Genomic DNA, 25118 nt, shown 5'->3' with positions numbered 1-25118 from the left:
CGGCGACGGCGGCTCCTCCTTCACGGCTGCGACGCGGGAATCCTTCAAGGCGGCGGTTGAGCGGTGAGTGACACACCCTTTGGCATTCTGTTTGAGCTTCCTTCCCTGGTTGTATGCTTGCAGCCATTCGTGGCTCGCATACGGTGTCTGGCAAGTCCCCAGCTACGACCTGTGCGACAAAAGCGCACAACATCTATTGACATCCATCTCATTCACATCCACGTCCATTTACATCACATCACATCCCATCACATTCACCTCCACATCCATTTACATCACATCACATCTCATCCACATCTCATCACATCCACTCACATATCATCACATCACATTCACATCTTATCTTATCACATTCACATCTTATCACATCACATTTACATCTTCTCTTATCACATTCGCATCTCATCTAATCACATCGCATCCATTTACATCCCGTCACATTCATTTACATTTATTTAGATCCATATCACATCTTATCACGTCCATTTTTAGTACCGTTTTCTACTTTCGATATACTGATAGGACTTTTCTAAGTTTCTGCCAATTGCTTGGCCTAGTTAAAGGTACTTTTTCTCGATCCCATTGAATCTACATATGAGAGTGTTGTTGAAGGTTTAAAAAGGGAAATTAAAACTTATCCGAATTCAATAGAGTGAAAACTCAGAAAGAGCATTTAAGTATTGTATTTTTATTCCTTAAGCTTCATTAATGAGAATTAATTCTAAACTTCCATTTACTCATTGGATCCTCCATCCTCCCAGGGATTTCAGATTCTCTTTTCTAAATAAGAATTATCCAAGTTTTCTCGATGGATATTTTCTTATTCTTTCTCAAATTTCTCAAGTAAAATATATTCAATATTCTTCTTTTAGAGTAAAAGATTCATGGGATTTACAAAAATCAAATTTATCCATATTTATAAAAATTAAATTTATCCATATTTTCCAATAAAAATAATAATACTCAAAACTTCACTTTTGATAAATACTCATAATTTGAATTATGCCAAAAATTTCTCTTTTACCATTTAATTACTTGGACCTCAAATATCATGGGAATTCCTCTTTTTGCATAAAATAAATTTATAAAAAATTACTCTTTTCTCATAATCAATTAATTATGCATAATTAGAAAAAAAAATTTCTCATGAATATGATGAAAATCATTCTTTTTGCATAGGATGTCCAATCCTAGAATATGGTAGGAAGTCCTCTTTTAGCATTATGCATAAAAATAAGATATGTATTATTTTTTGAAAATTTTACCATAGCTTTGCTGCTATTATTGAGATTAAGAAAATGATATTTTCATGATTTTGTGCTATTAAAATAATGGTAAATTCTTTTAGATTTTTTATGAGTAGTTAAAAGCTACTCTAATTCATTCTAAATGAGAAATGGATTATCCTAACAATTTGGAAAAAGAGGAATATTGAAATTAGCTTAATCTAGTGGAATAATCTTAGTTATGTTTAATTTTATGATTAAAATTATGATTTAAATTCATAGTTTGATTTTAAGCATAAAAGAAGAACTACTATCATATTTTCATTACAAGCTTTTATTCTTTAGAAAAAAATTGAGAATTATCAATAATAGCAGCAAAGTTATGGTAAAATTTTTAAAAAATAATACATATCTTATTTTTATACATAATGCTAATTGAGGACTTTCTACCATATTCTAGGATTGGCCATCCTATGCAAAAAGAATGATTTTCATCATATTCATGAGAAATATTTTTTTTGTAATTATGCATAATTAATTGACTATGAGAAAAGTGTAATTTCTAGTAAATTTATTTTTATACAAAAAGAGGAATTCCCATGATATTTGAGATCCAAGTAATTAAATGGTAAAAGAGGAATTTTTTATAAATTTATTTTTATGCAAAAAGAGGAATTTTCATGATATTTGAGATCCAAGTAATTAAATGGTAAAAGAGAAATTTTTGGCATAATTCAAATTATGAGTATTTATCAAAAAAGAAATTTTGAGCATTATTAATTTTATTGAAAAATATGGGTAGAATTGATTTTTGTATATCCCATGAATCTTTTACTCGAAAAGAAGAATATTGAATATATTTTACTTGAGAAATTTGAGAAAGAATATGAAAATATCCATCGAGAAAACTTGGATAATTCTTATTCAAAAAAGAGAATCTGGAATCCTTGGGAGGATCGAGGATCCAATCAATAAAAACGGAAGTTTAGAATTAATTCTCATTAATGAAGCTTAAGGAATGAAAATACAATACTTAAATGCTCTTTCAGAATTTTTACTATTCAATTATGATAAGGTTTGTTTTCCTTTTTTAGACCTTCAACAACACTCTGATACGTAGATTCAATGGAATCGAGAAAAAGTACCTTTAACTAGGCCAAGCAATTGGCAGAAACTTAGAAAAGTCCTATCAATATCGAAAGTAGAAAACGGTACTAAAGTGGATGTGATAAGATGTGATGTGGATCTGAATGAATGATAAGATGTGAATGTGATAAGAGAAGATGTAAATGTGATGTGATAAGATGTGAATATGATGTGATGAGATGTGAGTGGATGTGATGAGATGTGATGTGATGTAAATGGATATGGATGTGAATGTAAATAGATGTGGATGTGAATGAGATGGATGTCGATAGATGTGAATGTGAATGAATGAATGGATGTGGATGAATGTAATGAGCTGTGAATGGATGTGGTGTGATATGGATAGATGTGGATGGAATGAATGAGATGTGATATGGATAGATGTGGATGGAATGAATGTGATGTGATATGGATGGATGTGAACGAGATGTGATAAGATGAGGATGGATGTGACGAGATGTGAATGAATGTGGGATGTGAATGGTTGTGAATGGATGTGATGAGATGTTAGTGGATGTGGTGAGATGTGAATGTGATGTAATGAGATGTGAATGGATGTGAGTGGATGTGGTGAGATGTGAATGTGATGTAATGAGATGTGAATGGATGTGATGTGGTGTATCCGGTTAGATATGAATGGATGAGATATGATGTGGATAGATGAGATGTGATGTGATGTGGACTTGGGTAGATGTGAATGGATGTGAAGTGATATAAATAGATGTGAACGTGATGTGATGTGATATGAATGGATGAGATGTGATGTGGATATGTTGTGACGTGATGTGATGAGGATAGATGTGATGAGATGTAATATGATGTGATTGGATGAGAATGGATGGAGGGAATACATATGACTGGATGTGGAATAAGCAATGTGAATTGATGTAGAAGAATGTGGAATAACGAGAAATGATGTGGAACAATGTGGAAAGATGAGAGTTTGTTTAGAAATTGTATTTATGACCTGTTTTTAAATGACTCTTTTATGTCAAGAATGCTGGGGACAATTTTGACCATCTTGTGAATGAGGTCGTGGAGACCTAAGTGATAAAGTTACAAAACAGCTGACGGAGAGTCAATGGAGAATGTCTCGCGTAGCAAGGTCGGTCGAGGTCTTGACCAGCCTCCGTTTGGTTTAAATGGTGAAATTCCGGTATGATGGATGAGAGACCAAGGAAGCGGCCTATGAGTGAAGCGCTAGGCGACCTGCGAAGAAGGAGCCTAGAGGGTACTGACCATACGGATATAGCATAAACTAGGTTAAACTTACACTAAAGAACTACATAATAGCATAAAAACTATGCTATATAGCACATAATGAGATATACTTGCACTTAAAGCTTGTGCTACTACACAAACCATACACCCAAAAAGAAAGAATATTGCTAGTTTATCACGAACTCGATTCTTTTCCCCTTTCTAAATTTCAAAAAAAATGCATTGGCTTCAACTAGAACAAAAGCATAAGTCATGTCATTGGCTAGCATGGGGATAAAGTGTGCACGCCTAAGGGTCTTTGGGGTCTAGGTGTTAAAACATTTGCAGAGTCATGTAGTTGCTAGAGCTTTTACCATCCCAACAAAGTGCATACAACAACAAGATGAGATCTGGGCATGTATGGTCAAAGAAGTGGTATCTCAACTCCTCTCTGTGCTCTGTCATGGGAAATGCAAAGGTTTATTCTATGAATTTCTTGGGGGTCTAAAATTTGTAGACTCGTGTAGTTGCTAGAGTTTCCACTATGCCAACATAGTGCATATAGCTAGATGAGATCGTCTTAGGAAGTGTTGTTGAGCCCGCATTTTGACTATCTTCCCCTCAAAGTAAGTTTTCTCCAACACCCCCTCTACCATGTCAGATATAGTTCAAATTAAGGCCAAATGCAAAGAAAATTGTGCACTGTTAATATAAACAAGTGGATTAAATAACTTATTTTTTTATATAAACAAATAAGTTAAATAACTCCAGTTATGATGCATTAATAGGCAAGCTATAACCCTCTTAACATTTTACTCTCTTATTTGATTTTTTTCCCAGTTTTGTGCATATAGATTGGTTACTCTAATTTCCAGAGTTAGAATGTTGGGATCATGGTGGTTTAAGTTCAATATTGCATCTTAATATTCATTGATAGATCCGCATTGTCATGGGATGGGGTCACATTACTTCTCAACTAATGCTATGGCTACTCTTGTTTGTACAAGTTGTTGTGTCTTCTTATTTGGAGCCACAGATTGGATGTGGGAATCAAAGTGATTGCATATGTTGCTTCATTGGTGTGAGTTAGCTTATGTGGTAATCATCTTCATTGTGTGATTCACTTAATCATTGCCAAACTTAAGCTCACACCATGTCTTTTAACACAAATGAAACCAACATGAATAAAAATCAATTTGTGTACAAAATATTTTCTAAAATGGTAGCCCCAAGTTAAATGCATTCAATGCACACATGTTTTACCAAGCATGGCATAACCCCATGTGATGAGCATACAACATGTGACCTAAAACTTCTCAATGAGTACAAGAGAGAGAGAGAGTAGGGCAAGTGTTTTTCCTCTTCTTGCATGTGTGGAGAGATGGGAGTGAGTGAATCTACATCTACAACATTGCATTGCATTGATTTCAAAACAAAGTCATCGCATCTTTAATGCATTTAGGATCCTCAAAGCAAATTGTTCATCCAAACGAGATGTATATTCTTCATTCAGTAAGTTTGGCATTAGTAGTATTTGAATCCTTGCCAAAAGGTCACGAGCTCTAACATTAGAGCTACACAACTTTGGTGTTTTCACCTCCTGATTGTCTTGCCTACATCTTTATTAGCAAGCAACTCTTTTGTTAGCATGGCTTTTGCTTGCATCTATATCAAGGGCCAACTCACCCAATTGCTCTATTTGTTTAATAAAAACAAAGATGGAAGTTGCCATTGTTGCATAAATGGGTGCTTTTTCTTTTAAAAAACTACTTTCCATATTATCAGGTGCAAGTTATTGATATCAACACCTTTGTGATTGAAAAAGGCCCAAAAAGTACGAGAGAGAGAGAGAGAGAGAGAGAGAGAGAGAGAGAGGGAACACTGTATCCTTTGCTTTGCTGTGGCTCCTAGTCTTCCATTTCTCTCTCTTCTCCCTATAGCCCACTTCCTTCAATTTTTAAACTTGGGATTGAAAGGCCACGCACTTGGTACTTACTTGCATCCTCTTTATGGAGACCAATCCATTCAAAACAAAGTAATGTATAGCAATTACTCAAGCACTTAAGAGCTCTTCAATTACCATTTCCATAGATTAGCATGCTTTTTTTGCTTATAAGTCGGTGTTGAAAACTGTGCTATGTCAATTCAGCAAGGAGTAGGTGATGTAAAACAAGGATATTTTCAACTTTGGGTAGTAAAGCAAGTGCATGTTGTTTTGTCTTTTTTTTGTGGTAAATTACCTGCCATTTAGGTAGATTTCCAACCCACAACCTCTTCAATGGACCAGGGTATGCTACTGCTGGGCTATAGCACAGAAAGCAAACGTTAGTTGAAAGAGCTCCACCACTTTATCCACCAAAAGTATTTATATCAATCGAACATTGAAGAAGAGGCAAGTAGTCATGTTGAGGTGACAGTTGATGGTGGATGCTATTGCACCCTTTCTGAAAATCGATGCATTTGTTGTCCATATTTGTTCAAGAGAATTATCATCCTTACATTTGCTAAACAGTTGTGTACATTGGAGGATTTGCATGGAGAGTTTCTTGTAACCACATGGTGAAAGCTTGTGGTGAAGGTTGGAAAGGCAACACACAGGAGGCAAAGGCAACTCAAAGCTGGTGTAAGTTCTGCACTTACCTATGCTTTTCTTGCATGAACAGTGGGTGCATAGGAAAGCATGCTACTCGCGGGTAGCGGTCAACTCCTCTTCGTCACCATCTAACATTTTCCATGTTAAAAAACCATAGGAGGATTTCAACCTTGCCTGTCCTACCATTACACATCTTCATAACCTTACTGCTATTAATGCTGCAAATTAATGTTATTCATCACAAAGCACAAACTAAGATACCAACACACAGACTCAAAGACTCAAATTCTGGACAAATGCTGCAGTTGTGTACATTGCACCAAATCTGCTTTTTTTCTAGATACAAATAACAATAATAAAACAATCCTAAGTTTTGGATCCCATCAGGCATGCTAATGTCGGAAGCTGCTTGGTGTCAAATTTATTTGAAAGAATTTTGCAACAAAAAGCACTACAAAGAATCCTGGATTTATCGAAAAAACACCAAAAATGATGATGACTGAATTTGGAAAACACAACCTAACCGTCCTGAAATTTCAATCTGACCTGGAATTCATGGGTTTTGAACTCTGAAATCTGAATGAAGTTGTGCTATCCCTGGCATGACTTGACTGTGCATACCTTTGCTCTTTTCACCAGTTGAACAGCTAGAGGGTCCGATGGTGGGTTTCGTCAAGGGAGACCTTGGAGGTGCATGCACTTCAAGCAAATCGGATTCAGTCTCCTTGAATATGTACTCCACACACTTGGTGACGTCCAACCCAACATCAGGTTCTTTTGAATCAAGTTGTGGAGACAATGGAAGATTAAATTGTTGTCGGCTGATTTCATGGGACAGATTCTGCTGCACATGCTTTTGCTGCTGCTGTTGATAGAGTTGTCTCAATCTATGCAGTTCACTCTTCAGTGCTTCATTATGGGCTGGAAATTCACACAAAAGATTTGCTCAGTTGCATTGTATACCAAAAACTTTTGTCCATTCACTTCAACTAACACTTGAAAAGAGCAACTCAATATTTTCTAATAAAGGCTAATCAAATTTTACTGGCCTTTGCACAGCTATTGTCACATGCATCAGGCCTAGAGGATTAGGATTTGCACACAAATAGTGTAGGTGCATGCTTGTGAAGGCTTAATTTGTGCCCAGAGACAAAAGGCCAGTGAGAATGGGCACATTGGGAACCAAAAAGCAAAGGAGTACTGGCATTGAACACTGTTGGAAATGCAAGACACAGTTGACACTTGCATTAGGATAAAATCAGCATGAAGCCAGTTTGGACATCTTTGGAGGAGCATTGAGCAGCCCTTGACCAGTCAAAGGAAGCTCCAGACAGGCGCCCAGGGGCCTGCCAGCTGCTGGGCATTTGAAACCACCCTTAGGAGTTAAAAAGGGGGGATACTTCTCAAAATTACAGGGCCTCTTCATCCTCATCTGTAAAGCAAATACTCAACAAGAAGAGAGGAAGAGGAAGCCAGCCCAGGGGATGCAGGAAGGGTAAAAGCGGGGAGGGGGGGGGGGGACGGGGGGGGGAGGTGTGTTGGGGTCTGTGGCCCCTGGGTCCCCATGTCCGTGTCAAAGCATGGTGTATGTTCAGTTTGCATGCGGTCTATTCGAGGTATTCCGAAAGTTGGGACCCACTGTTGTGAAGTGCTGGCTGTCTTGTGTATGTGTTTTTCAATCCCGTTGTCCATGTGATTCACTAATTTAAGTTTTAACTGACTGTAATTAAATCACATCTGCCAAATTCTCTGACAATAGCTTCACCAATGGAGGTGATCGCTTTCTTGCATCAGTCCATTTGAGTAACTCTACAAAGTGGTGAAGACGATGAAAGGAGCATGAAGGCACTCCACCTGTGTACATGACAGATGATGCAATCAATTGGTCAAAGCAGAGCATACCACAGTTACACAGGGTGAAGCAACCTTACCTCCCACCACTCTACATCCAAAAGCTGAAGAATGAACACTGGAAGATAGAGCAGCTAGAGGGCACAAAAGCTTGCAGTCCAGCTGGAAGATAGAGCAGCTAGAGGGCACAAAAGCTTGCAGTCCAGCATCAAAAGGGGAACCAATCAGCAGCAGGCCTTACTTTCAATTTGATACCAAAAATCAGATGATATGTGAATGGTTTTTAACATGCTACCTTAGATGAAGTGTGGGTTGAATCCACTACTCTTTATGACTTCAACTTCTTCAACTATTGTTGGAACTGAACACGGCTGTGGTTCCTACTATAATATATAAAGGTTGGTCCATAGTGTGAATCTGACCGCATGATCACCTACAATCTCACCAACCATGCCAATGGCATAAGTGCAATGCTATCACCTTGGCATGTCACCCATATTCAAAGATGAGCTCGATATCTCAACACCCCCTCAAGCTCAACTCCATACCCTGCACTCCAAGTAAGCTCTTGAACCTGCAAAGCTTTTCTCTATTCCCAATCCCTTTGTGAAGATGTCGGCTCTACCCGATCCTTTGTTCTAACATATACCAAATCCACATCACCTAGAACCTTCTCCCTCACAAAGTGATAATGCACCTCAATGTGCTTTTCCCTAGCATGATACACTAAATTACTAGCCAACTATATGTTGCTCATGTTGTCACAAATAAATGACCAACAGGCCTATTCATGAGCTTACCCATATCTTCCGATAGCTTTTGCAACCAAGCTACCTCACATGGTATCACAACAGCATGTATTCAACCTCTGTACTCAACAATGCAACCGTTGGTTGCTTCTTGCTGCTCTAGCTAACAACACTCCCAAAAGAAAACATAAAGCACTTGTAGATCTCCTATCAAAGACACTAACAGCCCAATCTGCATATGTATATCCATGTAGATATACTCCAGCCTCATAGAAAAGTCGATAGTCTACTGTGGACTTTATGTACATGAGTATCCTCTTAGCTGTATCCAATTGTGGCTTTCTCAGGGCCTTCATAAACTGACTCACCAATCCAACAACGAATTTGGCATGGTGATAATCATGTAGATCAAACTCCTTGCAATGCACCTATACATAGTAGGATCCTCTAAAAGATCACCTGTATCTACTGCCAATTTTGTGTTCTACTCCAATCATACGAAGAGTGGCTTACAACTTGTCATCCCATACTTGGATATAGTATATCCAAATCATACCACCTTTGTAAAAGCCAAAACCCATCATACGATCTAATCACCTCTATACCTAGGAAGTAGTGCTACTCACCCAACTACTTCATTTCAAACTTCCTCTTAAGGAGCATCCTCATCTCAAGAATATCAACATCATTGTCGCCTATGAAAATTAAGTCATCAACATAGATGACTACTAGAATAGTGCCCCTGTTAGTCTTTTTCACATATAGTGAAAAAACTTTGTATATATATGAAATCCATTAGTGACAAGATATTCTCTGACCATGCTCTAGGTGCATGTTTCAAGCAACCGGAAGGGACAAGTGACTTTGATTTAGACCACTAGACTCAACCTGGTTGGTACAAGACTAGACGACATGAAGCACACGTACGCGAATTCCGAGGAATTCGGTACACAGAGGAAACAAGCATTGGATGCCACAGGACGATGCCACTTTTTGATACGCGATGGTTGGCTTTTCTACAAAGGCCGACTGTGTGTCATGAAGTCGTTCAGGGCAGCTCTTCTCCATGACGCCCATGACGCCATTACTGGTGGTTCTTTAGTTCAAGCTGTTTAGTTCAAGCTGTTTTGAATGATTCTTTTTCTTCAGCTATTGGCAGGACTCCATATGAAGCAACGTTTAGAAGACCATTCCAGTCGCTATTGACCAGAACCTCGTCTTTAGTATCTGAAGAAAACAGATTGACGAAGTCTTACTAGGAGATTTTGGAGTCAATAAAAGACAGGTTGGCTAAAGCGCAGGAAGCCTACACTCGACACACCAACAAAGACCGAAGGGATATGAAGTTTTCGGAAGGTGATTGGGTTTATCTTCAGATTATGAAGCAAAGGTTAAAACAGGTGGGCAAGCGATGCCCAAAGTTGTCATTCAAGAGCTTCGGACCTTTTCCCATCCAGAGAAAGATTAACGAGGTTTCAATGAAGTTGAAGCTACCTCCGAGTTGGACTATGCACGATGTATTCCATGTCAATTGGTTAAAACCATATGTAGTTCTAATCCCTTCAGAAGTGAAAGACGAAGTGGAACCAAATATCATTGATGAAGCTGAAGTGATGGTTCCAGAACATATCTTTTTGCACCGCTTCACGCATGCCTCAAGCCGAAGACAAGGATAGTTCATCACAAAGTTTCAGGACCGAGGGACCCATGAAGCGGTATGGCTTGACAAAGAGTTCTTCGACGACTATCCGGCTTTATTGAAGGACTATTTGGAGGCTATGCAGCTTCCGTCAAGTTAAGCAGAAGGGGATGTCACGTGCATCCCACACTTGGATGCCACATAGACATATCTGAACAAGAAGGTGCAGGACCTGGGGTGGAAAACCAGTCCCATGTGAGCCCAGTCCGAGACGAGTCAGCTAGGGTTCCACTCCATGCATCCGAGGTCAGGTGTGCATTGTCCTGCACATGAAGCAGTGCCAGTCCGTGCTGTGAGTCTCCCTTTGGAATGAAGTCAGTTGCTCTGTATGTTTGGTCTGCGACGACCAAATGTCAGACAACTATGTAGACGTAGGTATGCATAAGGTATGGGCACGGGGAAGGCATTGGGCTACCCCAAGGGGGCCAGGAAGGCCCCAGGCCTTGCGCACCAGCCCTAGTGTGGGCTGGGCAGGCTGTCGGCCAGCCTAAGGGGCCTGACCAGGCAGCCGACAAGGCCTTTGGGCCAGCCCAGCCAAGTGGCCAGGCCAAGGGGCTGCCCAGCAGCCAGTCGGCCAGTGCCCAGGGGCTGCCCAGCAGCCTGCGCAGTCCTGGACAGCAGCCCACAAGGCGGCCAGGCCAGTACAGCATTGTAGGTGTGAACACGATTGGCAAAATAAGCATTTTATGCTTATTAAAACAGGTCGTGGGTCTCTCTTCAGCAAACCGACCCCTGATAAAACAGCCGACCAGCATCATGAAAGGGTATAAATACCCAAGGCATCATTCGGTCCAATTTATCTCATAATTCACAAGGTGCTGAAGCTACTCAAGGGCCACAACAGCCAAGGGAGCAGCTAACGCAAGGGTGAAGGATTGAAGGTCAAGGGCAGAGATCCATCTCAGCCAAGAAGGTTCAGGTTTAGTCTTTTATTTCAGATTTTGCATCATTCTAATAAAAGCAAATACACCATTCATGGTGGGGGCCCTACCTCTTCTCCCTCTCTCTCTCTATATTTTCTGCACATCTATTTTCAGTTTTGTGCGTTATTCGTCGTGAGACGTGTGTTGATTTCTGAGCATTGAAGTTACCGATCTCCCCCGAAGCTTCCGCATGTTACACCCATAGGTATGTGCATGCACATGTACATGCTAATCCTAGGGCTATTCCTGGAAGGGCAGTAGAATAACGACAAGGTTTTGGACCAATACACAAGCTTGTGCTGCTAGTTTGGAACTTTGGGCAAGGAGTACCTTGTGGAGAGGACAGGAGGTGGTCGGCCAGATCAAGAAATGAATATTACTCTATCGGCTGCAGCACTGAAGTGATATTTTGTATAAGACCTGGCCGGCAAACAGGTCGGCCAATCCATAAAGGGATTCCAGCCCTATAAAAGGGCACGCTTGCTCATTGTTAGAGGTACTCACTCCTCGAGGGAATAGGGTCACAGAATAGGACTAGATTAGGTATTTCTACCTTTTGATGGGGCAGCCAGGGGCTAGCTAGGATTTTACACCTTTTTGTACTATAGAATATACTTAAGCTCAACTCTCTCTCTCTCTCTCTCTCTCTCTTTTCCCTCCATATCTCTTGCTTGCATTTTGCATTAGGTTGTTCCAGGACGGCTGAAAGAAGACTCCCAAAGCTTCCACATGTGACATTGGTATCAGATGGTCCCAGATGAAGGTCCATAGTCCAAGGAAAGGAACACAAGACATGGAAGAAGTTCCCAGGAGGTTGGTTGGTGGTGTTCCACAAGGCCCAAGGGGAATGGCAATCCTATGAGTCAGGTGCCACTTGGGGCACACCAGGAAAGGCTTTTAGGCAATGGTTCCAAGGGAGGATAATCCTCCAAGGGGTCGAGTGAGAGTGCCAGACTCAATACTCAGGAAAAGAAGACCACAGAAAGTGTTCAAAAATAGGGCATGAAGGGGTAGGGGACAGGATGGAACAGATGCATGGATCTTCATCAGATTTGGAGTTGAATTTGGAGACAAGGCAAGGTTTTCACTAAAAAGGTTGCCAAGAAAGGAAGGATGATAGGTTTGGGACTCCAAAAATGGACAATGGGATGATGACAATCCCGTCATCAAGTTTAGTAGGGGGGGATGTCATGTGCATGTACATGTACATGCTGATCGCAGGGCTATTCCTGGAAGGGCAACAGAATAAAGACAAGGTTTTGGAAAAGTACACGAGCTTATGCTACAAGTTTGCGCAAGGAGTACCTTGTGGAGAGGACAGGAGGCTGTCGGCGAGATCAAGAAATGAATATGGCTCTATCAGTTGCAACACTGAAGTGATGTTTTGTTGGCCAGTACATAAAGGAATTCCAGCCCTATAAAAGGGCACACTTGCTCATTGTTAGAGGTACTCACTCCTCTAGGGAGTAGGGTCACAGAATAGGACTAGATTAGGTGTTTCTACCTTTTGATGGAGCAACCATGGGCTAGCTAGGATTTGTACACCTTTTTGTACTAAAGAATATACTGAAACTCACCTATCTCTCTCTCTTCTCTCCATCTCTCTTGCTTGCATTTTGCATCAAGTTGTTCCAGGATGATATTTAGGATTGAAAGAAGACTCCCAGAGCTTTCACATGTGACATGCATATCCCTTGGCTACCAATCTTGCCTTGTACCTACTCCATAGACTCATATGAATTTTGTTTTACTTTATAAACCCACTTGCATCCAATTGTCTTCTTCTCCTTGGGCAAAGGCACCAACTTCCATATCCCATTTGCATCCAATGCAACCATCTCTTTGTCTATGGCATCTTCCCAACGCTTATGTTCAAGTGCCTCCTCAAAACACGTGGGCTTTATTTCTTGTATTTCTTCAACCGTATAAGCATAATAATGGGATGTATACCCATGATATGGCAACCTGTCCACAAATGGAATATCTTACTCTCATAGACATGTTATACACCTGCATCACTATCTTCGTAGACATGCGTACACTTGGATCACTACCAGGTGTTCTCAACGCTGCTTTTTCCATTTGTACACTAGGTGTAACAATAGTCAAGATCCCAAACTCCTCATCATGGCTCTGTTCTAAGCCATTGTCCCCATCAAAAAATGAATGACTTGCTAAAACATGAGGTATTATGAAAGGTTGATCCACCTTCTCTTTTCCCTTACATGATACATGTGAGTTTGCTAAATTTTCACCACATGTTCTACCACCAAATGACATGTTAGAATTCCTGGCATTTTCACTAAGCCTTTCTTTCTGACCAAGGCCTAATAACAGACTCACTAATAGAGGACTCTCTTGGTCCACTAAGCACATGTGATTGCATCCACATTATTGTTTACATCAACCTCTATGGAATCCTTCACTAGTGTATACCAGCTACTCATCTCATGAAAAACAACATCCCTACTAATTTATATAAACAACATCACTACTTACTCGCATCTCACGCGTAGTAGGGTTATAACATCTATAACCTTTCTGCTCAAGAGAATATCCAATAAAGATACTTTGTTTTTGCCTTGGAATTCAATTTGCTTCTCAGCTCATCTAGTACATGTACATATGCAATGCACCCAAACACTTTAAAGTGTGCCAAATCTGGTTTTCTATCAATAATTTTTTTGTTCAGGTGTTGTGCCATGAATTGCTACATTGGGGACTCTATTCATAATGTAAACTGTAGTTTCAACCTAAAAATAGTGAGGTATTCCTTTCTCATTTATCAATGACCGGGTAGCTTTTGCAATATACATGTTCTTTCTTTTACTGTCAATGTAGACTTTTTACGACAGCATTGCCATGACTCCATGTGACATGCATGGAAGCTCTGTGTCTTCATTCAGCCCTAAACACTGAGATAGGAATATCCTGACGCAAAATGCAAATAGAGAGAGAAAGAGAGAGGAGAGAGAGATGACTGTGAATTCAGAATATTCATATGGTACAAAAAGATAGTACAAAACCTATGGCCTTTGGCCTTCCAAAAGAGGAAACATAAAGCCTATCTAGGGCGTGCCCCATCTTAGGGAGAGATGAATCACAATGAATCTTGGTCTTGCCTTTGATAGGCACTCGGAAGCATTTCCCAACTAGCCGACTCCTGGTCGGCCAATTCCATTGGACAAATAAATACATAAAATGTTATAAAATGCTGCTGACACCTCCTCGTAAGCTTGGCCAACAAGGTCTGTGTCCTTCCGGTGCATGTCAAGGCCCGGTTTGCTCTAAACCTTTGTTTATCTGCTGCCCAATCAAGATTTAGCTTGGAGAACAGCAAGTATCCAAATAGGCCCCATACTCAGCTCAATAGAAAAAATTGAGACTGTATCTTGTGTCTTGCATCACCAAGAAATGAGACCGGAACCTAAAGTGAAGCAATAACCAGAAGTGGACAACCTAGTATCCTGATCACCTACCCAATCAGCATAAGAGTATCCAACAAGCTCAGTGCCTTCTCTGAAAGAGAGACCATAGTCCAAGATACCAGACAAGTATCAAAGAACCCTGAGCGCGGCCTGCCAATGAGAATGTCAAGGAGTGGAAGAGAACTGACAAAGAAAACTAACACTATGAGAAATATCGGGCCTGGTATAAGTCGAGTGAATAAGAGAACCCACAAGCCTCTAGTACTGCAACTCTTTAGCTGTAGTAGGCTCATATGACTGCACCACTTTACTCATCAAGATGAGGTTACAAGAATGACGAAGCTACTGTAATCTTTGTGCCTGTGTCAAAGGTGTTGCTGAGGAGTCAACAAGCTGATGAAGATCAACATCTAAGAGATAAGAGTCACGAACAATGGCTTCCAACTATCGGGGAAGTCTAGGGGCAATCCTCCATCGCACAGATGCAGATGCAGGAGGAGTAGGAGAAGCTGAGGGCGAAGAAACTTGGGATGGAGAAGCTGAGGGGGGTCTTGCTCACCAACTGCTTCTGAATGGTAACAAACTCTGTGATTAAATCCATGATGTTGGCAATATTGGAGACCTTCAGGTTGGCAAGCTGATTCTCCAAGGCAATCTTCGGAGTAGGGTTCTATCTGTGATACCTCCTTTGAATGGCGTCCCATAATTTTTTTATGGTCTCATCATGATTGTCATGAAATTGCCGAGCAACAAATGGTTTAGTGTTGAAGATGATGAACACATGTGCCCAGACATCCTTATCAAGCCAGGCATCAATCTCAACCGAAGGAAGTTGCAGTTGGCTGGCCGTCGGCCCCGGTAACAATACCCCATAGCTGATGATACTGGAGTAAAGTCTTCATCTACAAAGACCAATCAAGGTAGTTTTCATTAAGAAACACTAGAGGCCCTTGAGTATCCTTCGGTAGATCACGGAAAGCACACACCAAAGAAAGGCCTAGCACAACTCCCCTATCCACACTCTAGCCACTAATGCATCAACTCGTACGGATCACATTACTTGCTTGAACCAACTCTAATGCACCCTAAGGGAATAAGACTCCCTAGAAGACTTGCACCAAATCTATATCCACCACTATTATTTGGCTCTTGAATGGCAAGACCACCATCTCCCTATGGAACATACTCCAAGTAAAACCTTCGCTAATACACCAAAGCAAAAACTTCATCTGTTGTTGGTACAGTCTCCAAGAAATCTATGCAATTTGTGTACTGTGAAGACACCCCCCCATTGGTATATCTTCCCAAGGAGAAGACAAATATGCTGATGTCTTCTTGTAGTGCCAGCATGACACCAAAGAAACTCCACCCAATGCAAATAGCAGGTGAGAAGAGTCTACTGTACAAGCCTCAAAATTGATGCAACCGCCACTGAGGCCAAAGATTTCCACCTAGTGAAGATGGCAACTATGAAGACCCTCCCTCAAATACCTGGCCCTGGAAACTTCCTCTCTTTCAGCTTGTGGCATGAAAGCTCAAACATGCCGCACATCATTGAGTTTCGTGGAAGTGAGAAAGGGAGTGATGGTTTTTTATCTAGCTCAATGTGTGCAAGGAGGCATGGGGATGTTTATGACAGGAGGAAGCAAGGATAAGATTGTCATGTGCAGGACCTAGAGTGGAAACTGGCCCATGTGAGCCGCAGTCCGGGACGAGTTAGCCAGGGTTCCACTCTCTACGTCCAAGGTCAGCTGTACATTACAGGTGTGCATTGTCTTGCACATGAAGCAGTGCAAGTCTGTATTGTGAGTCTCCCTCTAGAATGATGTCAGGTGTTCTGAGTGTTTGGTTTGCAACTAGATACCAGACATCTGTAGGAAGCATGTAGATGCAAGTAGAAGAATGGGCAGCCCTTTAGGCTATCCCAAAAAAGGGCTAGTAGTTCTTGCTTGTCAAGGGGATACCCCTTGCAGGCCAACCGAGGGACCATTGAGGCCCATGGCCTTTGCCCACTAGCCAGGGCATGCTGTCAGCCACGCCTGGAAGGCCTGGGCAGAGCAAGGCGGCCAGGCCTAGAGGGGCTATAGGCCAGGTCAGCCAGCCCCCCACAGGCCTTGGCCAGCCTGTCGGTCAGCAGCCAAGAAGGCTGGACAGCCTCGGCAGGCCATCGCATGGTCTAGGCAGCAGTCTGGACAGCTTGCACAGGGCGGCCAGATTGTGGCCAGCAGAATTGTGTGAAAGCGCATGATTAAAAGCCTTAGAAACAGGTCGTGGTGTATTTATCAGCAGGCTGACCCCTGTTATACCAGCCGACAAGCATAGTAGAGGGCCTATAAATAGCTTGGGCAAGATTTCCGTCATTTCATTTGAACATTCACAAAGGGTTGCTGAATTCCAAGGGCCAGGACAGCCAAGGGGAGCTCTCAGCCAAAATGAAGGTGAAAGGTCAAGAAATAGATTTTGTTTACGCCAATGAGGTGATAGCTCAAGTGGTGAAGGTGTTTGCCTAGGACCAATGAGGTGATAGCTCAAGTGGTGAAGGTGTTTGCCTAGGACCAAGAGGTCCTCGGTTCAAAACCCCCCTGGTGCTTCCTCGGCGGCATCGCCTACACGTGGATAAATAAGTGCCTACGGGCGGCTGTCTATGGACGGTGAAATTTGGTAACTATGGGAGGATCTTGGGCCAAAGGCCAGTTGAAAAAAAAAAAAGATTTTGTTTATAGATTTGCATCATTCTAATAAAGCAAATACACCATTTGGGGTGGGCGCCCTAGAGAGGGTATTCAGGACCCAATACTGTGTTCAACTCCCTCTCTCTCTCTCTCTCTCTCTCTCTCTCTCTCTCTATCTATTTTCTGCACATCTCTCTCTATGTTGTGCGTTATCCTCGTCACAAAAGATTTCTGAATTCTGTCCATTGAAGTTACCAATTCTACCCATCGAGCTTCCCACGTTACAAAGATGAAGATGATTGTAGAGACATGCTTGTTTCTCAAAGAAGTGACCTCAGAGATGAGTGGTTATCTCCACATCAAGTATGGACAGAGGTGAAGACAAGAAATTCAAAATCGTATAAAACACCTCAGGGAACCCCACTGAGATGATGCCCAAACAGAGGCCCTTGGAAACGCTCACAAATCATACCGATGTGATGCAATGAAGTACCAGGGGTGTGTATTGAACCCAAGAAAAAAAAATCTGAGACATGCACACACGTATCTCCTTCACACTCATCCTCTGGTTCTAAAGAAGCCTCCTCCTCGAACCGCTCCTCCGATTGTAGAATATCCTCCTGATTGAGATATAGCAAAACTACCTCCTATAGAGGACACTCCCAATCTAAACTTCAGCCATCTATGAAACGCCGCATATGGACCACCATCCGTGACTCCCAACAAACGAAAACCCACAGCTTCCTGGGACTGCTGGATCAACATTGTAATCACCAGTACCTCTGGGCACTAGTATGCTCAGACCAACATTGTAATTTCCCTGCTTGCTCGGCACCAATGCTTGGTCCTCCCTATGGACACATCCTTGTGGAGCATACTCCAGATAATACACCCAACAATACACCAAAGAAAACTCCATCCTCCAAAGCTATCTTCGATGAAACCTCGTCTTCCGTCACGACCTCCTATGGTGAAGACACATCCACATACATGTCCTCGTGTGGTGCCATCTGTGCAGAAATCACCTCTGTTGCTAAAGGAAGGGAGGACTCTTCGGACAACTCTCTCAATGACTCTGAAGAATCCTCGAACAACACTCCCCACTAGAATTAAGCTCTCTTTGCAACCTGTACAAGGCCTGTGTGAGCACAATCCTTGCTCTTCAACTTCCAATCTTGTTGGGTCCCAAACTTGGAACTCTCCCACGTCGTGATCACCCTGTCGAGACGGTTTCCCGTGGCCACCATACAGGAAAGTACTTCCATAAATGCCTCTGAATCCACAATGAAGAGCAAGAACCAGCGATCAAGAGAAGGATGGCGAGGGTTGCAGCCCTTTGCATGAAGGAAGGGTGGGTGGGATAAGGGGGGCACCTATACACCGCAAAGAACCCAAATAGTGACTTTTCTCAATCCCAACTTTGTGCACTGGTGCCAGAAAGAAAACAATTTGCAAGTTCACTAGGCTCTGATACGAATTGTAGAACACTCGTGCGTATGTGCTAGGGTTTTCAAAGATAGAAAAGAGTACGGCAGAATCACACATACAGCACAAACAAGAGTATTGATCTGTATTATGTACAAGAAGAAAGTGTTACAACTGCATCTTCAGTACAAAAGTTGATTGAGAAATGAAGACGTCAAATCACAGCTCAAGCACTGCTGAAGATCTCCTTAGCAGCCAACGCTCTATCGAGGACCCAACTTTGATCCCCTCACATTGTATCATTGTGCCACTGGCACTTACGTGGCTGTTTTTTCTTTCAGCTCTAGTTGGGAATTTATTATGTTTTTTCCATGATCCCGTCACTTCATGGACACATTGTAACATTTTTGGTCTTTGGTCTTTTGTAGATGTTAAAAGAACTCTCTCTCTCTCTCTCTCAACCAGCCTTCAAACACACACTTATAAGCTCTCAGGCTGCTCGGCTGCTGAAGAAGCGAGTCTGATATAATTGATGACCAAGTGGGGAGGGGGAGGGCAATTTTGCTCCAGTTTGCCCATTATCTGGTCCACCTGCTACCCAACCTATCCAAAGACAAACTTACACCTGTCTGCCACCTTTCCATCCACCGCCTGTCCCACTTCTCTAGCACCCAGTAATGCCCCAAAACTGGTCCTAGCTCTATGTGGGTATGTCACACTCTCCCCCATAGACTACAATTGTCCTCGTTTGTATTGCTTCCGAAAGAGTATTGCACAAAAATGCTGGCAAACCTGAATCAGTTTTGACCCAAAGTACAGGATGTCCTGAGAGCTTTGATGAAACTCTACGTCTTGTCAGGAAGCTAACATTGTGCCCTTGTACTGCCAGCACAAGAATCCGCAAACGTATCTCCTTACAAAACCTCCAATCAAGCACATCGAGATGGAGTACTTGCCCTTGATAAGCCTCCTCCCATGAGACTTCCGTTCTAACGGTTAATGAAAAATCACCATCCACTGGTGCATTTGTTCAGGTGGATCCAAATTGACACCACTCCTGAGGATGAAAGAAGCTAAAGGGTAGACGGCACTCTTCACAAGCGCTGCCGCAAAGGACCATGCTTAAGTAAATAAACTCTGTGATACACTGAAGTAAAAACTCCCCATATTGGATCATTAGCTTCCAAGAAAATTGTTTCTGCCTCTAGTGGAGACACGTGTCCACCTATGGTATCACAACTACCTAAGGAATTGTAACATGCATGTGGAAGCATGGAAGCATGCGCTAACTAAAGCTGATTAACACTAATTAAAGGCAATCACTTAATGCTGCAAATTCACATAGATAAGGCAAGATTGACCTAATCTACTCTACACTGCAAAAGATGAATATTTACATTTTCCTATGTACTTTTGGAATAGGTAACTTGTCTCGCTATTCCTGGGCTGAATCTTAATCCTTGCGAGCTTCTTTCTATTGAAACAATGTGTGTCCTAAAGAGAAAAATGACTGGTCAACCTACTGCAGGGTTGGTGGACTGCTGGTCACTCAGCCCACAATCCTAAATACACAACTGACTTGGCTTCACACACGTGGCCTTGGAATATCTGGGCAGCTTCTCTGCTTTCTTCTCCCTTTTCTTCCTTTGGTGGATCTGACTATGTTACATCCCTGGGAACAATGGTCAGGGTACAAAACCCTGAACTGGAACTCTGAGCATCCTCTCAGGAATGAACTTTGATTCTAGGCTCACATGGCTCTGGGCTATTGGTGTTGCCACCAACTCAGGTTCTATTGGTTCTCTGAGACTCGCACCTATCCTTGTGTTGGCTCTGCAGACACTGACGCTAGCACCTCACCACCCAATTATGGCACAAACCGCTCTACTAATCCTGACGGGATTATGCAGGTGCGGCACACGTGATTCTTGAAACTTCTTTGAAACAAAGATACAAAAATGTATGAGAAGAGGAAGAGGAGAAAGAATGGCAGTGGAAGGCTACCCCTATTTTGACAAGTGCATGGAGGCATTGAACATTGAGCACCTTTGACATTTCCGCCATCCTCACCACCTTGTTGTAGGATCTATGTTTCAAGCATGGTCTCATGGTGAGCACCCTTGTCCCCTTACCCTCTCCGAAGGATGAAGTTTGGGTCTCTGCATGCTGACGAGTCTGCTTGTCTGCTGGTGGTAGCCAAAAAAGTGCCCGATGCTAGTCCCCTTGGCCATGCTGGTATGTATATACTTAGGCTGTGTCCCAAACCGTGCACTACAGCTCCATGGTGATTTCTTACTGATTTTGCCCTAACCCAAGCATTCCATATTTTGCTCTTGGATTCCAATCGGCTCATTCTCGTAGGACTCATGCACCTCGTCTACCCTGTGCAAACCCTTAAAAACCTTCACTAAATGACACTGTCTCTTGCCTCAATAGTCATGACACCCATCTAAGGCCCGATGCATGTAACAAAAGAGCTGCTTGACCAAGCAAGCCACTACAGAATAGCAAGCTCCAGAAGAGGAACGAAGATTCACATAGAGCTTGCTAGCTGCACATGAGAAGTGAGCTTGGGAGGACGAACATTGCTTGTCCATGCCTTGCTGTCTGCACATCCAGCTGCCATGAGCAGTCCCAAGGGTGCCGCCTGACCATTTGTAAGGCGGCAAGCCATCCATAGCTACCATAGTCCTCCATTCAAAGCCTCGCCCAGCATGCCATCTAGCATCCATTTCCTGTCATCTCAGCATGAGTTGCCCTCATTGACATTCATGCTAAGACAGCATTGTGATCTATGATTCTTCTAGAAGTGACCGCAGCACCTGATGTGCCATCAAATTGTTTTGCCTGGCTACACAACTTAGTACAAAGTACAAAATCAAACTATTAATGATTTCCCACTTGAGGATTGGTTGGACTTACCATCCTTGAAAAGCTTTTCTTGTGCCAGAGCAGCAATTCTTTGCTTCATAGCACTGTTATCAACATTGAGAATGATCCTATGACGATCGAGGTAGGTAACTTGAGGTGACAGTGCGGAAACCTCCTCCTGGAACAGCATGCAAGGTTCACGAAAACAACAACCAACACCTTTCATTAATCTACTAATCAAGCAATCCTTGAAATTATAAGCAAAAGCATTTTTTTTTTAATCCTCATGCATTGGCAGGAACTTTTCAACTCTCCTCTGCTCACCTGCAGTACATTGACAGTCCTTTCAAGCTCAGAGATGTATTGCAGCTTTCTCACCCGTGACCGTTGGGCAGACTGCCGGTTGGCCAGAATCCTGTCAGTAGAGACATCAACGTCAACAACACCAAACAAATCCAATCGAGCAAGATACAAGGAAAAACAGGTTCACCGTTTAGCTCGCTTAGGGTCAAGACTTGCATCATTTGCTGACAAAGTCTCTCCGTTTAATGTTGTGAGCTCAGCTTTCAGAGCACTTTGCACCTCGGTATCATTTTTTGACTGCCCAACCCCTCTGGCTCTCTTGTCATCCAATGAACTGGCATTCGCACTATCATGATCAGAGGGAGCAGACGATGTCTCCAATGGCACTCTCCTCTCGGATGGTGATGCATGAAGATTAGCATTTGAATGGGCAGCATGATGCTTCTGGGATGATCCACTGCCTGCAAACTTTGACATCGGCCACTCTTCATCAAGTTTATAAACGTCTCTAGATCCTCTTGAAAGCCTAGGCAACATGCTCCCAGAGTCTAACTCTTCTTCTTCAGCGATATTGGTGATACGGACGTGCTGCGATGGGGCCTCAAGAAAAGCCATTGAATCACTTGAAGATCGCCTGTGGTGGAGATTCTTCATAGGTGGCACATCTGGGGTGTCATTCAAGAGATCATCAACCCATGCTGGTGTCTGTGGAAGAAAGCTTGTAGAGGGCGTGCGTTGGTGATGCCTGCGGTTCCCGCCCCCACCTGGATGCGGAAGCTTTGGCCAATTGGAGAAGAAGCTGCCGTTGTTATCAGGAATGCCTGAGCCCCCACCTTCAAAAAAAGGGCTTCTTGGGGGGAGGTATGCCTGTGATGTGGCAAACGACCAGTCTATGGAAGTACCATCCATGCCGCCCCTCTCATTTGCCATGGATCGACCCAGTGCTGCTCCTTTCACCATTGCAAGCAATCAAGAGAGGTTAGGCCCTACAGATATAAACCTTTAGACACAATTGTCAAGATCTTTTGGCGATTTTGTCATTATATGCACATGAGGGGTGGCATCATGGAAGTGCAATAGATACAAAGAATCATTTTCCCAGATGGCAATTTGAAGAGTTTACCTTACAACGTTGGCCGGTTCCTTTGTTGATGGAGACTGGTCTAAGCTTGGATTTTTCTGGTAGAGTGCAGCCCCTGCACTGCTCGAGTGTATAGTACGGGAGACTATAGTGTGTTAGGAAAAGCTGGGAGTTCAAGGGGAGGGCACAACCACAGAATTCACTTGGGCACACATGAGGTCGTAAAGTAAGGTGAGGATGAGGATTTAATGGCCGTAAAGCTTGAATTTTGAGGACCCAAAATCCATGGAGAGCTACAGTGGAAATATGGATTTTACTAGCGCAAAAATTGAGGCTATGTATTATGGGCGAAGGGCTTCAATTGATATATATTGGGCTATGGCGCAACAACCTTCAACCAGATCGAATGGGATAAGAGGGCACTCTCCTTCCTCTCTCTCTCTCTCTCTCTGTCTCTCTCTCGTTTGTCAGCAGTGTCTGAGGAGTTAGTTGTAACTGAAAATCAGAGTCAGCTCCGTGTGCGATCCAGGTAATGGAGAAACGCAAGCAACATAGCTAGTGCAAAGCTCCGAGCCATGGCAGCTTTCTGTCTCTGCTAAGCTCTCCAGCTATGCTCGTTTCCTCTGAAGCTTCTGGGGTGCCCACAGCAGGAGCTGCAGGCGCAAATCCCAATCGCCCAGCAGCCCAATTTCTTTTGTTTTCTGTCTTCTTTCCGTCGAGCCTCTCAAAAAAAAAAAAAACAGCGATGGCCCCTGGGGCCCGTGTCACAAGCCGGCCTCCGCCATAACCTTGAGAAACGCATCATTTCGACACAGCGACGCCACGTGTTGGTCTTTCTCCAACGTGGCAGTGTTGTTTCCAGCTGTCGTTGGCATTACCGCCGCCACGTCGGCTGCTAACCCTCCTCCGCCGTAATTAGCCCGGCGATAATAAACGTCACCATCTCTGGGAAGGCCCCGTGACCACGCCAGCTGGAATCCACCAAAGCTGTTGATTATTTTGTCCCAGTTTTTTTTTTAATACATAAGGGTGTTTGTGTAGCTGTCAGGACGTACCGGCCCCACACAGTGCAGTTGTTGATGATGATCCTCGCCACGAACTCTGTGACCATATTAGTAGTAGAATTAGCAAAACTAACTAAATTTTATAATTTTTGTTCCTTGAAAATAAAAATTTCAATTACCCCCAAAGCCCCACAACATCCTTTCCATCAATATCTAAAAAACGGCATTAACTGATTTGTAGCCCGGGCATCCATGTCTAAGGCTGGATACACACTCGAGGGTGCCCGCCAAGAAATTTTTTTTGTAGCCCAATAAGGTTTGAAAAAACAGGCTTGGCGCGACGAGCACTCCCCCCCTTACACACTGCCAAGTTGAATACTCGAGTCAGCTGCCACCTATTGCCCAACTTTTTCAAAATCGTGGGCAGCCACTTGAGGCTACCCAAAGATGGGCACCCCAACCAATCAAATTTTCACCTTTTCAATTTTTTATTTTTTTGTGAAACAACGCTATGAGTGTGATGGGTGCCTATCCTTGTTGCTTTAGGCACTCAACTCGGGTGCCCCTCTAGTGTGTACCGGGCCTAAGGCTTAAGTGGAGTTGGTAGTTGGAACCAAGTAGCATTTTTGTGGGTGTATTGCCCCAATGTTCACACAAGATGTGCAAGGAACATGCCCAAGATAGGGGATTAAGCATCTTTCTCCCTCTCCCTTGAAATGAAGATAAAGGCTTGGCAAAGCGCTCAACAAAGAGGGTTTACCATGAACTCCCATGAAGGAATCTCATGTTTTTCTTTTCTTTTCTTCTCGCTCAACAACTTTCAGTAAATCATATGTGGTCCAATGGCTTTGTCTAAACTCTCTCCCTCACAAGAACCAAAGCCAAGTGGATAAAGACCCTTAGCCCACCACCCACTTCCATGATGTCATCCAACTGTACATTATGGT

At 42.7% G+C, this 25118-nt stretch overlaps 1 protein-coding gene across 2 annotated transcripts; it reads right to left on the bottom strand.

Annotated features, from left to right (window-relative positions):
* Window positions 1–6438: 6438 nt before the first annotated feature.
* On the bottom strand, window positions 6439–23932 carry LOC147621591 (basic leucine zipper 34-like). 2 transcript variants are annotated; one of them, XM_086824380.1, is made up of 5 exons: window positions 23210–23932; window positions 22274–23036; window positions 22108–22198; window positions 21835–21961; window positions 6439–7086 (listed from the first exon to the last, which is right to left on the bottom strand). In XM_086824380.1, the coding sequence occupies exons 2-5, from the start codon at window positions 23014–23016 to the stop codon at window positions 6719–6721; spliced, it is 1329 nt and encodes a 442-aa protein (XP_086680506.1). In that variant the 5' UTR covers window positions 23017–23036; window positions 23210–23932; the 3' UTR covers window positions 6439–6718. The 2 variants fall into 2 exon arrangements, with proteins under 2 accessions (XP_086680506.1, XP_086680507.1); XM_086824381.1 differs by having other exon boundaries at window positions 22274–23030; window positions 23210–23909.
* Window positions 23933–25118: the final 1186 nt, after the last annotated feature.

This window comes from Cibotium barometz, chromosome 30 (assembly GCF_041138505.1).
Source record: "Cibotium barometz isolate CiBa-2024 chromosome 30, ASM4113850v1, whole genome shotgun sequence".
Taxonomy (NCBI): Eukaryota; Viridiplantae; Streptophyta; class Polypodiopsida; order Cyatheales; family Cibotiaceae; genus Cibotium; species Cibotium barometz.
This window is presented reverse-complemented; position numbering and strand designations above follow the sequence as displayed.

What these genes read in the sequence shown, in the direction of transcription:
- LOC147621591 (XM_086824380.1), bottom strand. Translation starts at nt 23,016, where the DNA reads ATGGCAAATGAGAGGGGCGGCATGGATGGTACTTCCATAGACTGGTCG. An exon ending in GGACTGTCAATGTACTGCAG is followed by an intron (nt 21,962 to 22,107) that starts GTGAGCAGAGGA and finishes ATGCTGTTCCAG; the next exon opens with GAGGAGGTTTCCGCACTGTC. An exon ending in AGAAAAGCTTTTCAAGGATG is followed by an intron (nt 7,087 to 21,834) that starts GTAAGTCCAACC and finishes GTGAATTTCCAG; the next exon opens with CCCATAATGAAGCACTGAAG.